Source organism: Anabrus simplex, chromosome 5 (genome assembly GCF_040414725.1).
Source record: "Anabrus simplex isolate iqAnaSimp1 chromosome 5, ASM4041472v1, whole genome shotgun sequence".
Lineage (NCBI taxonomy): Eukaryota > Metazoa > Arthropoda > Insecta > Orthoptera > Tettigoniidae > Anabrus > Anabrus simplex.
The window spans coordinates 280,400,443-280,425,131 of record NC_090269.1 but is presented as its reverse complement, the minus strand read 5'-3'; the positions used below and the strand labels follow the sequence as shown (position 1 = coordinate 280,425,131).

The 24,689-nt window shown below is 38.3% G+C and overlaps 1 protein-coding gene across 4 annotated transcripts in view; it reads right to left on the bottom strand.

The window, feature by feature from the left end:
• MCPH1 (Microcephalin) overlaps window positions 1–24,689 on the bottom strand; it is a 130,794-nt gene that overhangs the window by 60,735 nt on the left and 45,370 nt on the right. For all 4 annotated transcript variants that reach the window (XM_067147408.2, XM_067147411.2, XM_067147409.2 and 1 more), the window contains exons 2-3: window positions 22,969–23,722; window positions 1,465–1,574 (exon numbers count right to left, since the gene is read on the bottom strand). In XM_067147408.2, the coding sequence (XP_067003509.2) occupies window positions 1,465–1,574; window positions 22,969–23,719 (861 nt within the window). In that variant the 5' untranslated portion in view covers window positions 23,720–23,722. The remainder of the gene's footprint in view (window positions 1–1,464; window positions 1,575–22,968; window positions 23,723–24,689) is intronic.

Sequence of the window (24,689 nt, the reverse complement as noted above, 5' to 3'; positions counted from 1 at the left end):
ATTCTGATTGATGAAACCATCAATATTATTTACAACAACATCTGTAAGCATAGCGGTCTTAGCAAATTAGAAATTGATGAATTCATGAAGATATTAAAATTCGTATTGAATAACAGCAATTTACAAACAAAATGGTTTAGCTATGGGTGACCCAATTTTGGGCATCCTAGCTGACATTTTTATGTACACAAAAATAAAGGCAAATATTAAAGGTATACATTTATGGTTAAGATATGTGGACGACACGTTTGTAATCAATAATCATAGATGAAGAAGTCACCAATAATAATGAAATCTTGGAGAGCTTAAATAACATTGACCCCAACTTGAAATTAACTAAGGAAGACGAGACTAATCTATCACTAAACATTTTGGATATAACAGTTACACGTATGAATAACGCCTTCGAATTCCAAATCTATAAAAAACCTACACAATCATTAGTAACCATAAATAGCTCATTGTTACACCCTGTTTTACATAAACAAGCGTCCTTCTGCAGTTTAATCTATAGAGCTCTAAAAATTCCTATGTCCACTAAAAACTTAAAGATTGAATTAAACTACATAAGAGATCTCGCAAGACTTAATGGATTTAGAGCTGAAATAGTCAATCGACTAATTAATAAAATTAAGAATAGGATGTCCACAAATCTAGTGCCAGACAAAATTTAAGAAAGTACCACGTCATGGAAAGTTGAGGATCGAGTTTTAGCCTCAGAAGCATAGTTTTAGACTGACTTTTAATCCATTTTATTATCACATGTTTTAATTTAATATTGACCACATGACAAATGACTCTGTATTTTATTTGAGCCTTACAATGTTAATTGTCTTTTCTCACATTTTTAGTGTACCGTATATTCAAGTTTAGCATTTTAGGTTTTATAAATGTAACCACAGAACAGTATGTTGTATTGAAAAGGTTGAACATTAAAACTATCTTTGTTATTTCTTATATAAGTGGTATGTTCCGAGTTGTCAGCGGAGAGATGGCATGGAATGACATTAGTAGACGAATAAGGTTGAGTAGCGTCTTTAAAAGTAGGAAAGATCACAATATGAAGATAAAGTTGGAATTCAAGAGGACAAATTGGGGCAAATATTCATTTATAAGAAGGGGAGTTAGGGATTGGAGTAACTTACCAAGGGAGATGTTCAATAAATTTCCAGTTTCTTTGAAATCATTTAAGAAAAGGCTAGGAAAACAACAGATAGGGAATCTGCCACCTGGGCGACTGCCCTAAATGCAGATCAGTATTGATTGATTGATAAAAGAAAAACAAACCAAAGGTTCTCTGAAAGAGAAAGATTTTGAAATCTTAGTGAAGGCTAAGTTTTCCAAGAAACATAATCTGGTAACTACTGCAAACATCAACACCACTCACCCATCAATTAAGTAAAAGGTACAAATCAGCTTGGCTTCTGAATAATATACTTTATGATAAATATTAATTGCATTTACCTTCTTATTAAATGAATTAGCAACAACAGCACCCAACATCCGTAGCTGATCTTTAACACCTTTAGCTTCCTTATCAACACTTGTTCTCACCTCAACATAGGCTACAACATCTGAAAAATAACGTTAAGTATACAATGACATCAATTAACAAGTACTTTTAACATCATACATCAAATTTAAGTTACAGGGAAGAAAATCTCAAGTAAGATAACTAGATCTGCTTCTGTTTGTAACACATCATCTAATGTAAGGAAATATATTACACAAAAACTACCAAACATTCTTTTAAAATGGTGAACACAAAACTAAAACTAAATAAATTAAAACTATACTTTTTAAAGAAACTAAGTTGAGAAAATAACTCCCAAAAATATTATTTATTTTATTCTGTTTTTAAAATATAAATGAGGAAACAATGAACTTGATAAAAAAAAAAGCAAACTAGTCAAATTAGTAGTTTCACAATACTACGAATGTATTTTAACAATGGAACCTCAAATTTTACCTGGAATTCGAACCATAAAGATGTGATTTATTTATTTCAAAAATTCCACATGTATTAGCTGGGATTCAAACCACAGCCACCTTGATAAAAAGCTAGTGACAATGTCACTTAGCTGAACATGGTACAGAGCAACCAAAAAATTGCACACATCAGACTGAACATTTTTATAACTTCTATCGCAGTTTGCATTTAACCTTTGCTATTCAGAATGCTCCAGAGTACTCTAGTTTTATGACATGCCTGCCGTGCTGAACGCTCCAAAGCATTCATCACCCATGCGATTATTAGACGTGTGTTGACGGAAATAATGAAGGGTCTTCCGAAACCAAGCTGCATTCCCATGAGTCAGCAGCTCTCAGCACCTTATTGACAGTCTTACCTGCATGTATTTAACAAGCAGACCTAGTTTATAAACATTAGCTTCCAGTTAGAGATTATTCATGTTAGAGTTTACACCAGGTCATCTACTTATTGTATAGTAGTGTCGAAAGGTTTGAGAGAATGCAAAATTGGACACACGTTAGGAATTATTGTAGAAAGTTAACTTTCTAGTAGTGGTTCAGAATTGTATTCTGGTGAATGTAGTAGTTATAATGATTCAGAGAATCATGAAAATTGTGAACTAATATTGTGTGAAGACCGAGGGTCAGGGCTACAGAGGAATGCTACAAGTGATACATGGAGTTGTGATAACCGTTTTGATGAACTGGAAACATGGCAAAACAATGCTGCTCAAAATCCTGATATAACTTCCAGGAGGTCAGAAAAAGTTATTTTAAATATTATTTGCAGGATGGGAATTTTTTGAGCTTGTAGCAAAACAGACAGATATTCATGCTGAATATTTACAAAGAAAAACTGGCACTGTTGTTACTACCTGGCAAAAAAATAATGCTGACGAAATAAGGGCATATGCAGGTACTCTAATCCATTTGGGTTTGGTTGTTTTATCTAAAATCGATGATTACTTCATAGGAGACTTTTGCATGTGTGTCTAAGGCAGGTAACGATACTGAAAAGGTTCAGATTAAATATTTAGATTAAAAATTACGGTGAGTACAAATATACTAAACACACACGCTGATCATTTAAAAACAAAATGAAAAAGAAATTGCATTGGTATCTTCATTTGTTTGACTTCTCCAAGTTATTTTCTTTAAAGTGGCATTTAAGCTGCTTGGTGTATTGGGATTTAAACGCCCATCAGAAAAGACTGAAAATCTGGCCGGGCAGCTCTTAAATAGGAAATGGCAAAGGGTTAAAGAAAATGACAAGAAAGGCTTAATTTCTGATCCGACCATCCGATTCGAGTGTCATGTAGGCCCGCCTGTTGAAGTCAACCTTGAGAATCAGAACATTTATGCGCCTACAATAGCGTTCTAGAAAAGTAAGTACCAGGTGAATGAAATTGAGATTACTGACCTAGTGGTTGGGGTTCATGGCACTATACCTGCCTTGCTCATAGAATTCAGGAAAAGATTGACCAGACTATGATCAGCATTGAAAACACAGTTACCACAACCATACCTGGTACCGTAAACACACTGAGATCTCACTTCTTCAGACCTTTGTATTTTAAAAACAATTTTACCCAGTGTTGCCAACACTTGATGAAACGTAGCTGAAACCGAGAGCCAAAATGGCCAGAAATAACTAATAAATGGAGTAGCTTACAAATCAGGCTAGGAAAACAAACAGATAGGGAATCTGCCACCTGGGTGACTGCCCTAAATGCAGATCAGTAGTGATTGATTGACTAATTGCTTGAAATAGCCGCTATAACCAAGGGTGTAAATTAAAAGACAGTGTTGGTTCACACACAAAACATTCTTAAAACAGCCAAGAGGTAACGACAGAAATTAAATCAACAATTTTTTAAAAATTACAGTGAATTCACCTAACAAAATATATACATTGTCTTCTTCAAGCCACCTCAACTGCACCCTTTCCAGAAGCACTTCGGGTGTCTGTTAATTTTTTTTTTTTTTGAAAATGTGATGGTTCATGATGTGGGATACTGTGGTCATGTCGTAGTTCGTGAACCATGGGCAACGGCTGAGTGGCTTAGTAAGTGGTCCTGAGAGTCGAGATACCAGTTGCTATGCAATGGGAGTGGGCATCCCAGACATATTCTGAGTCATGGCCCTTCTTGTCCTCAGGCGGCTAGGACTATGCAACCCACCGGTGGTCCATAACCCGTTAGAGGAGAGATGCTCACTTGGACTATGTGAAAGTAGGGTAAGCATCCTGCTTCATGAATTTACCGAGCTCAGAACATTTTAAGCAAGCCTCAGACCTATGGGAGTAATGTAGTCCCACTCCCATTTGACAGGCGAGGGACTCCTTGGAAACAACTTGGCGAACAAAATGGAATTCGATGGGGAGCTATCAATATTAATGGGGCTTATGGAAGAAAGAAAGTAGAACTGGCTGAGTCAGCAAACAAGATGCATCTGGATGTGTTAGGAGTAAGTGATATTTGAGTAAGGGGAGATAATAAGGAAGAGATAGGAGATTATAAAGTGTACTTGACGGGTGTTAAAAAGGGAAGCGCAGAGTATGGGGTAGGGCTGTTTATCAGGAATACAACTGCATGCAACATAGTTTCTGTTAGGCACGTAAATGAACAAACGATGTGGGTAGATTTGGCAGTTGGAGGAATTAGGACGAGGATTGTCTCAGTATATTCACCATGTGAGGGTGCAGATGAGGATGAAGTTGACAAGTTTTAAGAAACATTGAGTGACATCGTGGTCAGGGTCAACAGCAAGGATAGAATAGTGCTAATGGGCGATTTCAACGCGAGAGTTGGGAATAGAACTGAAGGATATGAAAGGGTGATTGGTAAATGTGGGAAAGATATGGAAGCTAATGGGAATAGGAAGTGTTTGCTGGACTTCTGTGCTGGTATGGGTTTAGCAGTTATGAATACATTCTTCAATCATAGGGCTATTCACCGCTACAGATGGGAGGCTAGGGGTACCAGATCCATAACAGACTATATCTTAACAGACTTCAAATTCAGGAAATCTGTTAGGAATGTACGAGTTTTTCGCGGATTTTTCTATGATACAGACCCCTATCTGATCCGTAGTGAACTAACTATCTCTAGGCCTAGGGTAGAGAAAGTGAAAGCTGTCTGCAAATGAATAAGGGTAGAAAATCTCTAGGACAAGGAAATTAGACAGAAGTACATGGATATGATCAGTGAGAAGTTTCGAACAGTGGACAGTAAGCATGTTCAGGATATAGAAAGAGAATGGGTGGCATACAGGGATGCTGTAGTAGAAACAGCAAGGGAATGCCTAGGAACAACTGTGTGTAAAGATGGGAAATAAAGCCGAACATCTTAGCGGAATGATGAAGTGAGAGCAGCTTGTAAACATAAAAAGAAGGCTTATCAGAAATGGCTACAAACAAGGGCCGAGGCAGACAGGGATTTGTACGTAGAAAGGAACAGAGCAAAACAAACAGTTGTTGAATCCAAAAAGAAGTCGTGGGAAGATTATGGTAATAACCTGGAAAGGCTAGGTCAAGCAGCAGGTAAACCTTTCTGGTCAGTAATAAAGAATCTTACGAAGGGAGGGAAAAAGGGAATGAACAGTGTTTTGATTAATTCAGGTGAACTCATAATAGATCCTAGAGAATCAATGGAGAGGTGGAGGGAATATTTTGAACATCTTCTCAACGTAAAAGGAAATCTTCCTGGTGATGTTGCGAACAGCCAAGCTCATGGGGAGGAGGAAAATGATGATGGTGAAATAACACTTGAGGAAGTGGAAAGGATGGTAAATAAACTCTGTTGTCATAAAGCAGCAGGAATAGATGGAATTAGATCTGAAATGGTGAAATATAGTGGGAAGGCAGGGATGAAATGGCTTCATAGAGTAGTAAAATTTGGAGTGTTGGTAAGGTGCCTTCAGATTGGACAAAAGCAGTAATTGCACCTATCTATAAGCAAGGGAACAGGAAGGATTGCAACAACTATCGAGGTATCTCATTAATTAGTATACCAGGCAAAGTATTCACTGGCATCTTGGAAGGGAGGGTGCAATCAGTGGTTGAGAGGAAACAGGATGAAAACCTGTGTGGTTTCAGACCACAGAGGGGCTGTCAGGATCAGATTTTCAGTATGCGACAGGTAATTGATAAATGCTACGAGAGGAATAGGCAGTTGTGTTTATGTTTCATACATCTAGAGAAAGCATATGACAGAGTACCGAGGGAAAAGATGCTCGCCAGACTGGGGGGACTATGATCTTAAAGGTAGATTATTAAAATCATTCAAAGGCATTTATGTTCATATTTGGGCTTCAGTGAGAATTGATGGTAGAATGAGTTCTTGGTTCAGGGTGCTTACAGCGGTTAGACAAGGCTGTAATCTTTCACCTTTGCTGTTCGTAGTTTATATTGGAATTAATAATTTTTTTTCTGTATTTAGTGTCATTAAAAATTTGACATGATGAGAAAAATAGTTCGTAGTGTGTGTAGTATTTTTTTGGCTATTCAATTGTTTTATCCAGAGATCGTGTCGCCAACCTTCTCACACCGAAACCGCGCTAATCTTATATTTACTCTATGACTAAAACTGTGATTCTTTTGTTTTTTGTGCTAAGTAATGGCACAATGTGTTGTTGAGTGTAGAGTTGAGTTGAGACAGAAAGTTTTAATCAATTTTTCTAATCAATTATATTATTCGGAGTTGTGCCCAAATTTATTTCTGATAGGTTATGGGCCCAGTGTGCCAGTAAGTCGTGAGTAAAAATGGCATCAGTTGTGGTTACGCTGAAGATTGAGATACTTGGGACAAAAACCTATGTGGTGTGGTGCAAGCGAGTGAAGGCTTTCCTGATAAGAAAAAAATGCTGGGCTGCTATCGATCCCGGTTACGATGATGATGATTTAACTACAGATGAAGAGGACCTAAACGTCACTGCACTTATTTACTTGACAGAGTTGGTAGAGGACTGTTACTTGAATGATGTAACCAGGCATGAATGAGCAAAGCATGCCTAGAACAGACTTAAGGCAATCCATTTCAAGATTTCTCCTTTTCAATTTGTGAGTACCATGGACGAATTGGCAAGCTGCATCAAGAAACATGATGAACCTGTTTTGGAATACCTGAATCAAGTTGAGCAATTAGTGGAAAAACTGAGAAATCATGGATCCAATATCAATGATCAAGACCTGGCGGCCTACATGCTGAGAGGTTTGAAGCAAGAAAATTACAAACACATTGCCCATGTGATGAAGTTAAATGAAGAAAAACTATCGTCAGAAAATGTGAAGAGTAAATTGCTGCTTGAAGAAGATAGACTAGAGAGAGAAAAGGATGAATGTGAGAAGAAAAATCAAGAACTGAGAAGCTATGTTACGAAGAACAAAGGAAAATTCCATGGTTTTAAGAAGAAACAATTTTTCTGGTGAAAAATTCAGCTCTTCTGATAGATCCTGTCACTGTTGTGGTCAACTTGGGGATTTTGCAAGAGAGTGTCCAAAAGTAAGAAAAGCCAAGTCAAGAGGAAATGTGATTTGTTACACTTGTGGCAAGGAGGGACATCCTTTGTTTAAGTGTAGAAACTCTGAAGCTAGTACAAGTGACAATAGGGGCTCAGACAGGAATGCCCATGACAATAAGCCACAGGGAGAATTCAAGTATAAAGTTGCCACTTGTGAAGAGAAGAAAGAACCGGAGAAAGAAGAAAAGAAGATTGTAAATAGCACTGAAAGTGAAATATGCTGTGCATTTGATGAGAGGACCCGAGGACAAAGAATGTAAACAGGACGAAGTCAAGTGATGCAAACGCTTGGATTGTGGACAATGGTTGTAACCCACATTACACCACGCCGTGAGTTGTTGAACAACTTTACAAGAAATGTGTCAGGTTCAGTGCAGGTGGGAAAGAAAAGTGTCGTATGTGATGTGAAGGACAGTGGCTCCATAGTGCTGAAAATAAGTGATCAGTGTGGTGGATGGACTTTGAAACTAACGAAAGCGTTGTGGGTTCCAGATGCATCTGATAATATTTTGTCGGTGAGGCAACTTGAGAAAACTAATGTGCGTTTTGAGATAGATAATGGAAAGCTGACTGCTTATGACAAAGGGAATGGAGATGAAGAATTGTTCAGTGCCTATGCAAGAGAAGATGGCATGTATATCATCAAATGTGATTGGTATGAAATAGAGAAATCTGACTGTCAAGATAGTGATGGTGAACAGGAATCTGTGTGTGCAGTTGCTTGCAAGATGGTAACAAGAGAGATATGACATGACTGTTTTGGGCATGCTTAAAATTTGCCTGACAGTGATTTGATTAGCAAGCAAAAAGGTAGTGAGAAGTGTGAAGTGTGCATGAAAGGCAAAGCTAAAAGGGATCCTTTCCCAGATAGACTAGTGAAATCACCAGCTCCCCTAGATCTTGTTTACTCTGATGTTTGTTATGTAAAGTCTGAAACCTTGGGAAGAGGGAAATATTTCCTAACCTTGACAGATGACTATTCCAGATACAGTAAAGTGAGTGTGTTAAACCACAAAAATGAGGCTTGTGAAAAAAAAATTACATTCAAGAAAAGAGCTGTGAATATTCAAGATAAAAAACTGAAAAATGTTCCAACAGATGGGGGAGGAGAATATTGTAATAATGACTTTAAACTGTTCTTTGTTGACAATGGTATTGTTCACAGGCTGTCTTTACCAGGGGAACACCAGCAAATGGGAGTGGCAGAGAGGCTGAATCAACAGCATCTGACTTTAGTTCGGTGCATGTTATTGAATGCAGGTATGCCTTTAAATTTTTGGGGTGAGGCAATCTATACTGCCTGTTACATTAAGAATAGGTGTAAGGCATCTGCTATTGAAAACAATGTACCCTATGAGTTGTGGTTTAACAAAAAATTGTCTGAAGAGGAAATTTGTAGAATGAGAGTATTTGGATAATACCAATATAAATGGTCCGTTATTGGACATTATAAATTTTCCAGCTAACTCATTCCTGGTTGCCAGCGTTTCGCCCTCGTGTGCTAGGCTGGGCTCATCAGTTGGTACCTAGCACACCTACCAAGACGCTGGCTAGTGCATACCGTGGAGGCCACTGCGTAAGCTAATTGAAGCCACCGGCAGTGCCAATGCACTATGAGACACTTTGTCCCATTATCAAAAATTGATGCCTGCTTGGCCATCAGATGATGTAGATGTTGATTCCCATAGGGAATCTGAAATATTTGTTCCGAATGAGTAAATTTATAATACCAATATAAATGGTCCGTTATTGGACATTATAAATTTTCCAGCTAACTCATTCCTGGTTGCCAGCGTTTCGCCCTCGTGTGCTAGGGTGGGCTTATCAGTTGGTACCTGGCCAAGCAGGCATCAATTTTTGATAATGGGACAAAGTGTCTCATAGTGCATTGGCACTGCCGGTGGCTTCAATTAGCTTACGCAGTGGCCTCCACGGTATGCACTAGCCAGCGTCTTGGTAGGTGTGCTAGGTACCAACTGATGAGCCCAGCCTAGCACACGAGGGCGAAACGCTGGCAACCAGGAATGTTTTTTGCTAGGGGCTTTACGTCGCACCGACACAGATAGGTCTTATGGCGACGATGGGATAGGAAAGGCCTAGGAGTTGGAAGGAAGCGGCCGTGGCCTTAATTAAGGTACAGCCCCAGCATTTGCCTGGTGTGAAAATGGGAAACCACGGAAAACCATCTTCAGGGCTGCCGATAGTGGGATTCGAACCTACTATCTCCCGGATGCAAGCTCACAGCCGCGCGCCTCTACGCGCACGGCCAACTCGAACCAGGAATGAGTTAGCTGGAAAATTTATAATGTCCAATAACGGACCATTTATATTGGTATTATAAATTTACTCATTCGGAACAAATATTTCAGATTCCCTATGGGAATCAACATCTATATCAGAGTATTTGGATGTCGTGCCTGGGCATATGAAGAACATAACAAAGCTGAGAAATTACAGTCTAGAGCAAAGGAATGTGTCTTTTTGGGCTATCCTGACAATAGAAGAGGTTATAGGCTGTGGGACTTTGAAAACAAGTGTGTTGTTTTGTCCAGAAATGTAGTACTTGAGGAGAGTGTTTCCCATGAAAACTAAGGAAGGAACTGCTACTGTGTTACCTGCTAAGTCATGTGAGAAACCATTAGTCGTAGATTTAAGTTTGTTTGACTCTGATAATGAATCTGACTTGGTGCGCAGAACTGATGAGCAAGTAATAGATGAGCCAGAGATAGGTCCTGAAATCAGTGTGAATAACATCAATGCTGAAGTGCAGGAAGAATCCATAATTCCTGAACTACGTAGGTCACAGAGAATCAGAAACAGACGAGAGTGTGTGGGTTGCATTGGAAGTAATTTGCATGTTGTGTCTGCTGTAACTGACAGTTTACCAAAGAGTGCCATGGCTTTGACTGGTCCTGAATATGAAAAATGGAAATCAGCAATGGAGAAGGAGCTAAGTAATTTTGAGAAAAATGAGTGTTGGGAATTGGTAGAGAGACCAAAGGGAAATATTATTGGGACAAAATGGGTGTTCAGAATCAACTTGATTGTAATGAGAACATTTACAGGGCTAGGCTTGTAGCTTTAGGTTATAAGCAGGTAGAGGGTGTTGATTATAATGATACTTATAGTCCTGTTTTGAGGCGAGACTGTCAGAATCCTGATTGCTCTTGCAATTGTCAAAGGTTGGAATATTCAACATTATGATGTAGATGCAGCATTTCTAAAGAGTAACATTAAGGAGGAAGTGTTTGTGGAGCAACCAAGAGGTTTTGAAAAGAAAACCCAATTGTGTCTACAAGTTAAAGAAAAGTATGTATGGTTTACACCAAAGTTCAAAGGACTGGAACATTTGTTTTGATGATGTCTTGAAGTCAATAAGTCTTAAAGATCTGTTTGTGAACCATGTGTGTACTTCGGTAAAAATATGCTAGTTGGAGTGTATGTTGATGATATGATAGCTATTGGTATTGTTGAAGTTTTGGAGTAGTTTAAGTCAGAGTTGTGTTGCTATCTAGACTTGATCTTGGGCAAATTAAGATTTTTTTATCGATGTCTATGACTGTAACCAAAGATGCGGTGTATGGTGATCAATGCAAATACATTGATAATCTGATACATGAGTATAACTTAGAAAATGCCAAAGGATGTGTTGCTCCGTTGGATGTAGGGGACAAGAGGATTTGAGGGGAGGCCGATAGTTGAAATCAGACTTTGTATCAAAAGGCTGTAGGCAATCTACTTTATACAGCCAACAATACAAGACCGGACATATCCTTTGCGGTTTGCAAGCTGAGACAGTACTCTCAGAACCCTAGCGTAAAAGACTGGCTAAGAATAAAGAAAGCGTTTAGATATGCGAAGAAAACAAGATGTGTGAAGTTACCGTATGCTACAAAGCTCGTGATGATTCAATGAGTGTTTATTGCGATGCTGATTATGCTAACTCTGAGGACAGGAAATCTATTTCTGGGTATGTGTGCAAAATTGCTGGTTGTCCAGTTATGTGGTCTAGTAAGAAACAACAGATTGTTGCTACTTCAACTGTGGAGGCTGAGTTTGTATCAGTGGTGGTGCGCACAAAAATAATGTTGTGGTTGCATAATGTTTTCAATGAATTTGATGATTGTAATTACGTTAAAGTGCCAATTCAAATTCTTTGTGATAATCAAGGTGCTATACATGTGAGCTCAACTGATGTTGTGTCTGAGAAAACTAAACATATGGATGTTCGCTATTTGTTCGTAAAGGACATTGTGGCCAAGGGATTGGTAAAGTTTGTGTATGCACCATCAGATGAAAATGTGGCAGATGTTTTCACAAAGGCATTGTTAGTGGAGGAAACTTCTATATTTAGGAACTTGTTAGGACTTGTTGATTAGCGTCCACATGTTTATCTACTGGGTTGCTAACTCTTTTATTTGTGTTTGTGGTCAAATTTTTATGACAAGGGGAGGTATTGGAATTAATAATTATTCTTCTGTATTTAGTTTCATTAAAAATTTGACACGATGAGAAAAATAGTTTGTAGTGTGTGTAGTATTTTTCATATCTATGGCAGTGTTTTTTGATTATTCAATTGTTTTATCCAGAGATTGTGTCGCCAACCTTCTCACACCGAAACCACGCTAAATTTATATTTACTCTATGACTAAAACTGCGATTCTTTTGTTTTTGTGCTGAGTAATGGCGCAATGTGTTGTTGAGTGTAGAGTTGAGTTGAGACAGAGAGTTTTAATAAATTTTTCTAATCAATTATATTATTGAGAGTTGTGCCCGAATTTATTTCTGATAGTTTACATGGATCATCTGCTGAAAGGTATAAAACGGCTGGGAGGGATTCACTTAGGTGGAAATGTAGTAAGCAGTCTGGCCTAAGCTGACGACTTGGTCTTAATGGCAGATTGTGCGAAAAGCCTGCAGTCTAATATCTTGTAACTTGAAAATAAGTGCAATGAGTATGGTATGAAAATTAGCCATTTGAAGACTAAATTGATGTCAGTTGGTAAGAAATTCAACAGTACTGAATGTCATATTGGTGATACAAAGCTAGAACAGGTTGATAATTTCAAGTATTTAGGTTGTGTGTTCTCACAGGATGGTAATATAGTAAGCGAGATTGAATCAACGTGTAGTAAAGCTAATACAGCGAGCTCGCAGTTGTGATAAACAGTATTCTGTAAGAAGGAAGTCAGCTCCCAGACGAAACTATCTTTACATCAGTCTGTTTTCAGACCAACTTTGTTTTATGGGAGCGAAAGCTGCGTGGACTCTGGATATCTTGTTCATAAGTTAGAAGTAACAGACATGAAAGTAGCGAGAATGATTGCTGGTACAAATGGGTGGGAACAATGGGAGGAGGGTACTCGGAATGAGGAGATAAAGGTTAATTTAGGAATGAAATCGATGGATGAAGTTGTACGCATAAACCGGCTTCAGTAGTGGGGTGATGCGAGGCGAATGGAGAAGGATAGGTTACCTAGGAGAATAATGGACTCTGTTATGGAGAGTAAGAGAAGTTGAGGGAGACCAAGACGACTATGGTTAGACTCAGTTTCTAACGATTTAAAGATAAGAGGTATAGAACTACGTAAGGTCACAGCACTAGTTGCAAACAGAGGACTGTGGCGACGTTTAGTAAATTCACAGAGGCTTGAAGACTGAACGCTGAAAGGCATAACAGTCTTTAATGATAATGTATGTATGTGCAACCTGCACTACTTATTCCAACAAATTGAAGAACTTTCAATGGGACCTCACAGGAAAAGCACATTTCTACATATGGCTATATCCAAAATTACCACTCTTGTTTCTAGTTTGTTTTAATGACATTAATCTGACAGGCCATGCATTTTATTTCTGAATTTGAACGAAGCCAAGTTGGAGCCCAAAAGAGCAAATGAGACCAATTCTATAATTGTCTACTACAGCATCTTAATGATTAAATTCCAGCCAAAATTTAGTCATGGAGGACTTATTTACCTACTTCTGAAAACGCATATTCCTCCACTTTTTAATTTTGTCAATGCTCTTTTTTTTAATCCAAAAGTAATGTATATCATAGGTTGTTTTAACTAAGACTTCGTACACCCTTATATATGATATTTATCAGAGAAATTATGTTGTAGAGCTGATTTTGAATTTCTTCAGCGCTTTCTTCTTGTACAATTTATCCACTCTTAAATTTGCCATGCTGCCATGCGATAAAGGGGCTACCTGGCTGAGGTGATAAGGTCATGCTCTGTTTGCCCAGAAGGATGTGGGTTCATTCCCCATCAGTAAGAAGTAAAATTTAAGAAACGAGATTTCCACTTTCAGGCATATGACCCTGAGGTTCATTCAGCCTAAACCAAAAATGAGTACCAGGTTGATTTCTGGGGGGCAAAGGCGGCTGGGTATAGAGCTAAACATTCTGCCCCGTCAAGTGCCGAGGGTACTGATAGTGGAAGCCTTTACCTTCCACCCCTCCGAGGGTCTTGAGAGCCTGTACAGAGATGACTTTGACTTGCTTTTTGTCATGTAATACATTTGAATTTTTCATGTCATTCCCAACTGAATAACCAAGATATGTTATGCAGACAAACATGTGAGAGAAGTCAACTTCTAGGGAAAGACGACAAGGCAGAAAGAAACCTAAATGTATTAATAACTATTTTAAATAGTATTATGGTTGAATGCACCTCATCAATACACTCTCTGTTACTCATCGAACATACGGTATTTCGAGGATGATAAACATTCTCTTCATTAGCGATCAATAAAGTCTACCTTAATTACAACATCATGGAATAAGAAACAATGTAACAATTTTCATTGTCTGATGATGATGATGATGCTTGTTGTTTAAAGAGGCCTAACATCTAGGTCATCGGCCCCTAATGGCACAAAATGTAAGGACAATTGAAAATCCGTAATCCTCCACTGACCAGAATTCAAAACGTGAGGACGAAGAATGAACGGATGGCTGGATATGAAGTTAAAACAATCAGTGGATCCGACCCACAATGCCCCCACATTCCCAGAAACTAGCGTTAAATAATAGTATTACTGACCAAGCGACTGCTTCTAAAGCACAATACTGAATCGATGATGCTTGTAGTCTAAACGGATCCAAAATCCAGGTCATTGGCCCGTCATAATGGTACTTATCACTATGAAAGTAGAACCATGGTATTTGTCATGTTGCGGTACTAATCAAAAGTAGCGTAGACTCACGGTATTCCACACATTATGGTACTACTCACAAGTAATGTAATGCACACATGTAACACAGACCTACGGTGTTTTGCACATTGTGTCGCTATTTACAGGCAACGCAAACCTATGGTGTTCTTCAGATAAGTGGACTAACTACAGGGACTCGCACTATCCCGTGGTGTTCCTCACATAGTGTGTACTATTCACAGGCAAGGCAGAACCGTGGTGTCGCTCATATAGTGGTACGAATCACAGGTACTGTAAAATGCATCCTGAGCACACATTGTTACTACTAATTACAAACCTATTGTGTACCTAACATAGTGGTACTACGCGCAAGTAAAAGCAATCCATGGTGTTCCCTGCGTGGTGGTACTAATTACAAGTAGTATCACGGTTCTAATTTGATCATCCTTTGGTCGCCCCTTACGACAGGCAGGGGATACCGTGGGTGTATTCTTCATCTGCGTCACCCACTCACAGTCCACCAGCGAGCCGGTTAGGACCCCCCTGTCCACCACCTGGAACGCCCCACATGGGAGTATCACCTCCGCCCCCCCTGCTACGCCAGCGGAGTAGGTTTGTGGATTTTCATCGTTTAGCCTAAATTTAAAGAGCTAATATATCACAATTTGCATCAATGAATAAACAATTATTAATGGTAGGCCTACATTAGGAAATTACTATCACATAAGGTGTTCAATATTAAGGTGATGTTAAATGAGAATCACTTCTTAAAATAAACTCAAATCTTATCTTTTTTTCCTAAATGATTAAATGCTATTATATATAATGGATTTTCATTTGTAATTCTTTCATTTAAACTAAATCAAAGCTATTTTTCTGTGAAATATAAATTTCTAAATTTAAACATAAGAGATTTTAGCACTGGTAGAACACATGGTAAAAAATAATCATGAATTCACAGACAATAATAGTGACATGGAATTAATACATTCGACCCATAAAGGTAAATTCATTAATGTTTTGGAAAATTGAGAAATTTATCTTGCACAGAAAAATAATTTTGATTAGACTTTAAGTGAAAAAAATTCAGATGAAATTCCATTATACAAACTAGCATTTAATCATTTAGAGAAGAAAAGTGTAAAAAAGAAGAAATATATGTGAGTTTATTTAAGAAGTGATTCTCATTTATCATTTTAATATTGATTATTTTAAATGAGAAATTTCGTAATGTACCATTAATAACAGTTTATTCATCGATATTTTAAATTGTTATATAATATTTAAATTTAGGCTAAACAAATGAAAATTGTTATATTGTTTCTTATTTTTGATGCTGTAAAAAGTTAGCCTTTGATGTTAGCTGATGACAATATTCGAAGAATTTTGAAGTGTACTGACAAGACAGATTCAACCATAATACTGTACTAGTTTAAATAGTTTTAAATAAGAGTAGACAAGTCAATACAGGAATAAATAATAGCACCTACTATGGTCAAGTTTATGAACTGGAGAAACCTATGCGACAATTTTCTTCTTATATTTGCTTGTCTAGTATTGTCATTCTGCACAGCTTAGGCCAAGTAGTACCATGAATTTCTAAACAGAATGAACTACACCGCTATTAGAGCAACACTGCATATCTCCACTGCCTCCAGGTTGGTGGAAAATATTGCCGATCTTCATCACTTACGTCAGCATAAGATTATCCTAAGTCAGGGATGGCAAACCTTTTCCAACTAGTGTGCCATTTCAAGTCTGGTTTATTATTCTCAACTGTCTATTGTGCCACTTGTTATTTTTGTTTATAATGGCTACAACCCCACCACCACTACCATCACTGACTTTCATTCCTAATTCAAAATTGTGTTCCATAATACATTATGACTTATACATATATGCATTATAAAAATAATACATTTGATTACATGTTTCATGGTCATATTTTCCCAATACCACAAAAATACTTAGTAGCCATGTCATTTATGTTAGGCTCATTACTGTTGTCTTTAATAACACGCGAGTAACACTTAGATCTGAACTAAGACGGTTTCTAACTGTTGACTTCACGATGTTAATTGTAGAAACAGCTGCTCGCAGGCGTACTATGGTCCAAACAAAGTAAGTAGCGCTGTAGCAAATATCTTCATGGCCGAAAACATTTGTGGGAGGCTGTTCCACTGTTCTAGTATTAAGTTCTCCAGCTTCTGGAGAGACTCTTCACCATCAACAGCACACTCGATTTTCATCAATGCTTCACCCAGTTGAACGAATTTGTTCACCCATGTACTGCTTTCTTGAAATTCAGTCAACTCCATTTCTAAACTGTCAATATCTAACCACTCAAAAAATTGACCTTAATATCAGTCATTTGTGCAATATGAGGTTTTGAAATAAAGTGAGATAGTTTCTCCAAATCTTGAAATTGGGATAATCTCTTAGCAACTATTTGTCTTACAAAATTCAAAACAGTAAACAGTTACTCACTAAGAATAATTACGCGATGCTGGCAACCACAAACAAGCCAAACTTCATTAATTGACTGATGTGGGTGAGGGAATGGCTCATCAGCCGCATCTGACATTTATCTCACTTGACTTCCGGATGTATCAGTGTTGCCATAATGCACTTCCGATTGGAACTAGAATTTAGATTTTCATTATTGATTAAACCTGAAACACTGACTATATGATACGCGAGATACGTATAGTCTATAGTACAAAACATACATAAAAATGTTAATATGTGCATGTGGTGTGCCACCAAAATCGTGCTCGTGTGTCACCCAGGGACACACGTGGCATAGGTTTGCCATCCCTGTCCTAAGTAGTGCCCAATTGTTTTATAGTATTGCATGGTTCTGATCCTACTTGTCAGTGTTTTCCGGGCTTGTAGGCCGTGGTCCAGAAGCAAGTGATTGTCCCAACATTTCACCGAAGACTGAAGACTCTCAGTGAGAGCTTCACTGCTATCAAAGTCAGCAGTCGATATCCTTGACAATGCCAAACGCAGTCTTCGGTGAAACGTCGGGACAATCACTTGCTCCTGGACCACGACCTACAAGTCCAGAAAACACTGACATGATTTGTAGTGCCGGCCGTGAAAGGCTAAACTGCTATATCAGATCCTACAGTTTGGAAAAAGAGAGCAAATAAAAAATGTGTATGGTTGGAGAGTCCTATCTCAGATACCAGAGAACAAAAGAAGGCAAGGTTTTCCATATCACACTGAGAAGTGAAAGAAAAATGGGGCCCACTTTCAGTTCAGATATTTGCAAAAAATCTTAAATTTGTGGCAGCAATCCCATAAAACCAGAAGAGAAAAATATTTTTAACAAAAAACAAACCAAACCGTGATCAAAGAAAAAACGTACATTATTAATATTGTCCAAAAAGTTCCAGTCAAACTGAGAAGAACTAGTGAGAAATCAAGATGACAGGATACCCTGGTGCATAATTGTCACTGAAGAAAAGCAAATGAGCGAAAGGATGTATTTTAGCAACTCTTGGAATCAAGAAATATAGTACCGTAAGTTACTGGATAGATGATGGGAAGAATTTGGATGGTATGGTGCCAATGTCTGAAGTTTATTGTACGAGTCCTGCTGGATAGTACAAAAAGAAAGATAATATAAAATATATTCATTTTTGATTCCTTGCCCTAGACGTCAGCACATTACTTAAGGAAAATATTTTGTATCAGTCATTACATCTCTGATTCAGTTGTTCAATCTTTATGTTAAGTAATGTAAAGAAACTAAAAATCCATAACTAATAATAACAATAATAATAATAATGTTATTTGCTTTACGTCCCACTAACTAATTTTACGGTCTTCGGAGACACCGAGGTGCCAGAATTTAGCCCCGCAGGAGTTCTTTTACGTGCCAGTAAATCTACCGACACAAGACTGTCGTATTTGAGCACCTTCAAATACCACCGGATTGAGCCAGGATCGAACCTGCCAAGTTGGGGTTAGAAGGCCAGCGCCTTAACTGTCTGAGGCACTCAGCCCAGCAAAAAATCCATAACTAAGCCACTTCATGCTTGAAAGCGTGTTCAAGGAACAGCACCTGTTGCTATATCAACTGTAAAAGGACAAGTGTGACATTTGCTGCTGCTATGAAGTGGAGAATATCTCTGAAGATTATTAAAACACACACACATTCAGTTAAAAGATGCTGTAAGAGTAGAAAAGATAAAAGACAAGGAAGAAGTCTGTAAGATACTTGTCATGTAATAACAAAAAAGTACAGGCTGTGAAGCTTTCACCATTCTTAAATGGTGATGCACGCTACTCCCAGTCAGAAGGCTAGCATACAGTGAGCCATCTAGTGACGGACACGAGTACCACTTACAATTGACCAACAGTCCGGTATTTACAATTCAAACCACCATTGTTAGAGAAGTCTTTCTCGTGGACAGACATGTTTCCTCTTCTGGAGCAAAAACTCCTTAAAATGTAAAGCATATCTCATTGTTTTCTTTGACATAGCAAAAATCCAAAAGATAATCATTTTTAAATTAAAAATAAATTGTAGAAAAAATAGAAAATAATGGTTCATGGTGTGGGTTACTGTAGTCATCTCCTAGTTTGTGAACCATGGGCAACGGTTGAGCGGCCTAGTAAGTGGTCCTGAGAATCGGGATACCACTTGCTACGGAATGGAAGTGGGCATCTCGGACATACTCCGAGTAATGGCCCTCCTTGTTCTCAGGCGGCTATATAATCCACCGCTGGTCCATAACCCGTTAGAGGAGAGATCCTCACTTAGACTATGTGCAAGTAGGGTAGCATCTTGCTTCATGAATTTACCGAGCTCACAACATTTTAAGCAAGCCTCGGACCTATGGGAGTAACGGAGTCCCACTCCCATTTGACAGGTGAGGGACTCCTTGGAAACAACTTGCAACAAAATGGAATTCGATGGGGAGCTATCAATATTAATGGGGCTTATGGAAGAAAGAAAGTAGAACTGGCTGAGTCAGCAAACAAGACGCATCTGGATGTGTTAGGAGTAAGTGATATTCGGGTAAGGGGAGATAATAAGGAAGAGATAGGAGATTATAAAGTGTACTTGATGGGTGTTAGAAAGGGAAGGGCAGAGTATGGCGTAGGGCTGTTTATCAGGAATACCAATGCTCGCAACATAATTTCTGCTTGGCACGTGAATGAGCGAATGATGTGGGTAGATTTGGCAGTTGGAGGAATTAGGATGAGACATTGTCTCAGTGTATTCACCATGTGAGGGTCCAGATGAGGATGAAGTTGACAAGTTTTGTGAAGATTTGAGTGACATCGTGGTCAAGGTCAACAACAAGGATAGGATAGTGCTAATGGGCGATTTCAATGCGAGAGTTGAAAATAGAACTGAAGGATATGAAAGGGTCATTGGTAAATGTGGGGAAGATATGGAAGCTAATGGGAATGGGAAGTGTTTGCTGGACTTCTGTGCTAGTATGGGTTTAGCAGTTACGAATACATTCTTCAGGCATAAAGCTATTCACCGCTACACATGGAAGGCTAGGGATACCAGATCCATAATAGACTTTATCTTGACCGAATTCAGGAAATCTGTTAGGAATGTACGAGTTTACCGGGGATTTTTCGATGATACAGACCACTATCCGATCTGTAGTGAACTAACTATCTCTAGGCCTAGGATAGAGAAAGTGAAATCTGTCTGCAAACGGATAAGGGTAGAAAATCTCCAGGACAAGGAAATTAGACAGAAGTATGTGGATATGATTAGTGAGAAGTTTAGAACATTAGACAGTAAGCAGGTTCAAGATATAGAAAGAGAATGGGTGGCATACAGGGATGCTATAGTAGAAACAGCAAGGGAATGCCAAGAAACAACTGCGTGTATAGATGGGAAATAAAGCCGAACATCTTAGCAGAATAACGAAGTGAGAGCAGCTTGTAAACGTAAAAAGAAGGCTTATCAGAAATGGCTCCAAACAAGGGCCAAGGCAGACAGGGAACTGTACGTAGGTAAAAGAAACAGAGCGAAACAAATAGTTGTTGAATCCAAAAAGAAGTCTTGGGAAGATTTTGGTAATAACCTGGAAAGGCTAGGTCAAGCAGCAGAGAAACCTTTCTGGACAGTAATAAAGAATCTTAGGAAGGGAGGGAAAAAGGAAATGAACAGTGTTTTGAGTAATTCAGGTGAACGCATAATAGATCCCAGGGAATCACTGGAGAGGTGGAGGGAATATTTTGAACAGCTTCTCAACATAAAAGGAAATCTTCCTGGTGGTGGTGCGAACAGCCAAGCTCATGAGGAGGAGGAAAATGATGTTGGTGAAATTACACTTGAGGAAGTGGAAAGGAAGGTAAATAACCTCCATTGTCATTAAGCAGTAGGAATAGATGAAAGTAGACCTGAAATGGTGAAGTATAGTGGGAAGGCAGGGATGAAATGGCTTCATAGAATAATAAGATTAGCATGGAGTCTTGATAAGGTACATTTAGATTGGACAAAAGCATTAATTGCACCTACCTATAAGCAAGGGAACAGAAAGGATTGCAACAACTATCAAGGTATCTCATTGATTACTGTATCAGGCAAAGTATTAACTAGCATCTTGGAAGGGAGGGTGCGATCAGTCGCTGAGAGGAAGTTGGATGAAAACCAGTGTGGTTTCAGACCACAGAGGGCGATCAGTCGCTGAGAGGAAGTTGGATGAAAACCAGTGTGGTTTCAGACCACAGAGGGGCTGTCAGGATCAGATCTTCAGTATGCGGCAGGTAATTGAAAAATGCTACGAGATGAATAGGCAGTTGTGTTTATGTTTCGTAGATCTAGATAAAGCATATGACAGAGTACCGAGGGAAAAATGTTCGCCATACTGGGGGACTATGGAATTAAAGGTAGATTATTAAAATCAATCAAAGGCATTTATGTTGACAACTGGGCTTCAGTGAGATTTGATGGTAGAATGAGTTCGTGGTTCAGGGTACTTACAGGGGTTAAACAAGGCTGTAATCTTTCACCTTTGCTGTTCGTAGTTTCCATGGATCATCTGCTGAAAGGTATAAAATGACAGGGAGGGATTCAGTTAGGTGGAAATGTAGTAAGCAGTCTGGCCTATACTGATGACTCGGTCTTAATGGCAGTTTGTGCTGAAAGCCTGCAGTCTAATATCTTACAACTTGAAAATAGGTGCAATGAGTATGGTATGAAAATTAGCCTCTCAAAAACTAAATTGATTTCAGTAGGTAAGAAATTCAACAAAATTGAATGTCAGATTGGTGATACAAAGCTAGAACACGTAGATTTCATGTTTTAGGTTGTGTGTTCTCCCAGGATGGTAATATAGTAAGTGGGATTGAATCAAGGTGTAGTAACGCTAATCCAGTGAGCTCTCAGTTGCGATCAGCAGTTTTCTGTAAGAAGGAAGTCAGCTCCCAGACGAAACTATCTTTACATCGGTCTGTTTTCAGACCAACTTTGCTTTAGGGAGTGAAAGCTGGATGGACTCAGGCTATTTTACTCACAAGTTAGAAGTAACAGACATGAAAGTAGCGAGAATGATTGCTGGTACAAATAGGTGGGAAAAATGGCAGGAGGGTACTCGGAATGAGGAGATAAAGGCTAATTTAGGAATGAACTCGATGGATGAAGCTGTACACATAAACCGGCTTCGGTAGTGGGGTCATGTGAGGCGAATGGAGGAGGATAGGTTACCTAGGAGAATAATGGATTCTGTTATGGAGGTTAAGAGAAGTAGAGGGAGACCAATACGATGATGGTTAGACTCAGTTTCTAACGATTTAAAGATAAGAGGTATAGAACTAAATGAGGCCACATAATTAGTTGCAAATAGGGGATTGTGGCGACGTGTAGCAAATTCACAGAGGCTTGCAAACTGAACGCTGAAAGGTATAACCGTCTATAATGATAATATATGTATCTATGTATAGTAAATATCCTGAGAATGATGTGATACCTCAGTGGCATCATTATTAGCTTCTCACCAATGCTACTCTCACCTCCATAGGGGGTGTGGCTGAAAAGAGCTACACTAGCTCGGAATGAGGACCTGAATTTACATTTACCAATGCTGCTACCATTTGTATGATGTCACTTGCATACCACATTTTTTAAATGAAAATATCACATCACTATGACTTTGATTCCAGGTAAAATATTAGGTCTTATGGCTTACAATCACAAGATTAAGAATCATGTAAATATTCTATGTTATCTTGTTTAAGTGGAGTCCTGTTACCAACAGATTCACAGTAAAGTAGCAAAACAACACTGGAAATCACGAACAGTTTTATGTCAGTTTAAATAAAACAAATACATACCTTTGAGTATAAATGCAGATACAGGCTGTGTAGGAGGAAGATCATCATATGTTTCTAAGTTAACATCAGAAATACTATTATTCAATGATGTATTAGGAGAGCATTCACTGGCCCCTTCTCTTGACTGAGGACAATCTGAATAATCAATGTATCTCCGTGAAGGTAAACTGACTGACTGTGCAGCTGGTTCTTTCCCAGGTGTTTCTTCAGGAAACAAACGTGTTATACCATTCACTTTGGATGAATCAGGTGTCAAAATGCTCCCTGGTGAAGGAATTGGTTTAGCTTTCTTTTTGGAACGCTGCAATATTTCTTCTACAACTTTCTTCCCTTCTAATATGGCTTTATACATTTCTACAGTGTTACTAGATGGTGTACGGTTTACATCATTACATGAATTACTGCCTAGAGGGGCAGGAGTTCTTGGTAATAATTGAGATTCACTCGACCATAGCTTCTGTCTTTCTGATAAGGGAGATCGAAAACTGGCATCTCGATCCGATCTTCTTGGAGTTACCGGACTAGAAAGGTCATAATGGAGAAAACTAATATCACAACTTTTTCGAGAGTTCCTTGAAGAGTTCTCACGAACCGATCGTTGTGGTGTTAAGAGTGGAATGACCTTTCTATCACCAGTACCCACAATTGGGCTGAACTCTGCACAATCAGCAAAAACATCATAGTTGGAAATATTCAGCAGAGAACCTGCTGAACTTTTGCGTTTCTTGGCTCTTCGAGGAGTAGACTCCATACTCTGAAACAAATTGTAAATACCCTACATGAGAACTAAAACAGGGAAGTGTATTGTTACCTATAATTGTGATAATCATGATGTATGATATCCTGAGAGCAGAAAAAGAACCATATGGAAGTACAGAAAAGAAAACAATGCTATTAATTATGATAGCATGATTTGGGAAAGGATAGAAAGAGGCTGAAGAACAGCTGAAAACTGAACCAAGGAAACTGAGAACTGATAAGGAAAAAACTCAGAAACAAAGATCTTGAAATGAGAAGAATTAAACAGCTACTTAGGAAGTGAATTAATTGAAAATTCAAGACTGGATATGGATATCAATGAGATACAACTTGGAGAATTTCCTGACACAGAGAATGTTATGAATCTTTTGACAACTGGCACTGATTTGTTTTTCTTATATGTCCTAAGGTTCTTTTGCCCACTGAAAATGTATGGTCAACATATTTTTGCCTGCATAATTTCTGTCCATTTTCTTATTTACCTTAAGATGAACATTTCCCACCATGAAGAAATGTCCAATTATTTTATGTACAAAACACTCAGGAGGAATGAATAGAATATCCTGAAACAAATTTCTAATGTTGAATTGCCAAATGAACAAGGTACAGGCAAGCAATTAGGTTTTTACGTGAAGAAACACAGACAGGTAAACATACAAACTTTGAGATTTATTTCTACCATTTTTCCTTAAATCACAGTTCCAGTGGGGACCATTATTTTGATATTCCAGGATGATACATAGCCTATGTTACCGGGAATGACATCTTTCAAATGGTGAAAAAAATTTCAAAATCGGTCCGGTTGGTTTGATTAACAATACGATATAATAATTTCTGAGTAATTTTGGACAGGTAATTTTGGTTGCAAATATTTAGTATCTCTGGAATTTGTGAATTTTGTACATATTTTTCTTACATAGTTCTTTACATTGTGGACATGTTTGTGTGCTTATTTTCAGCAA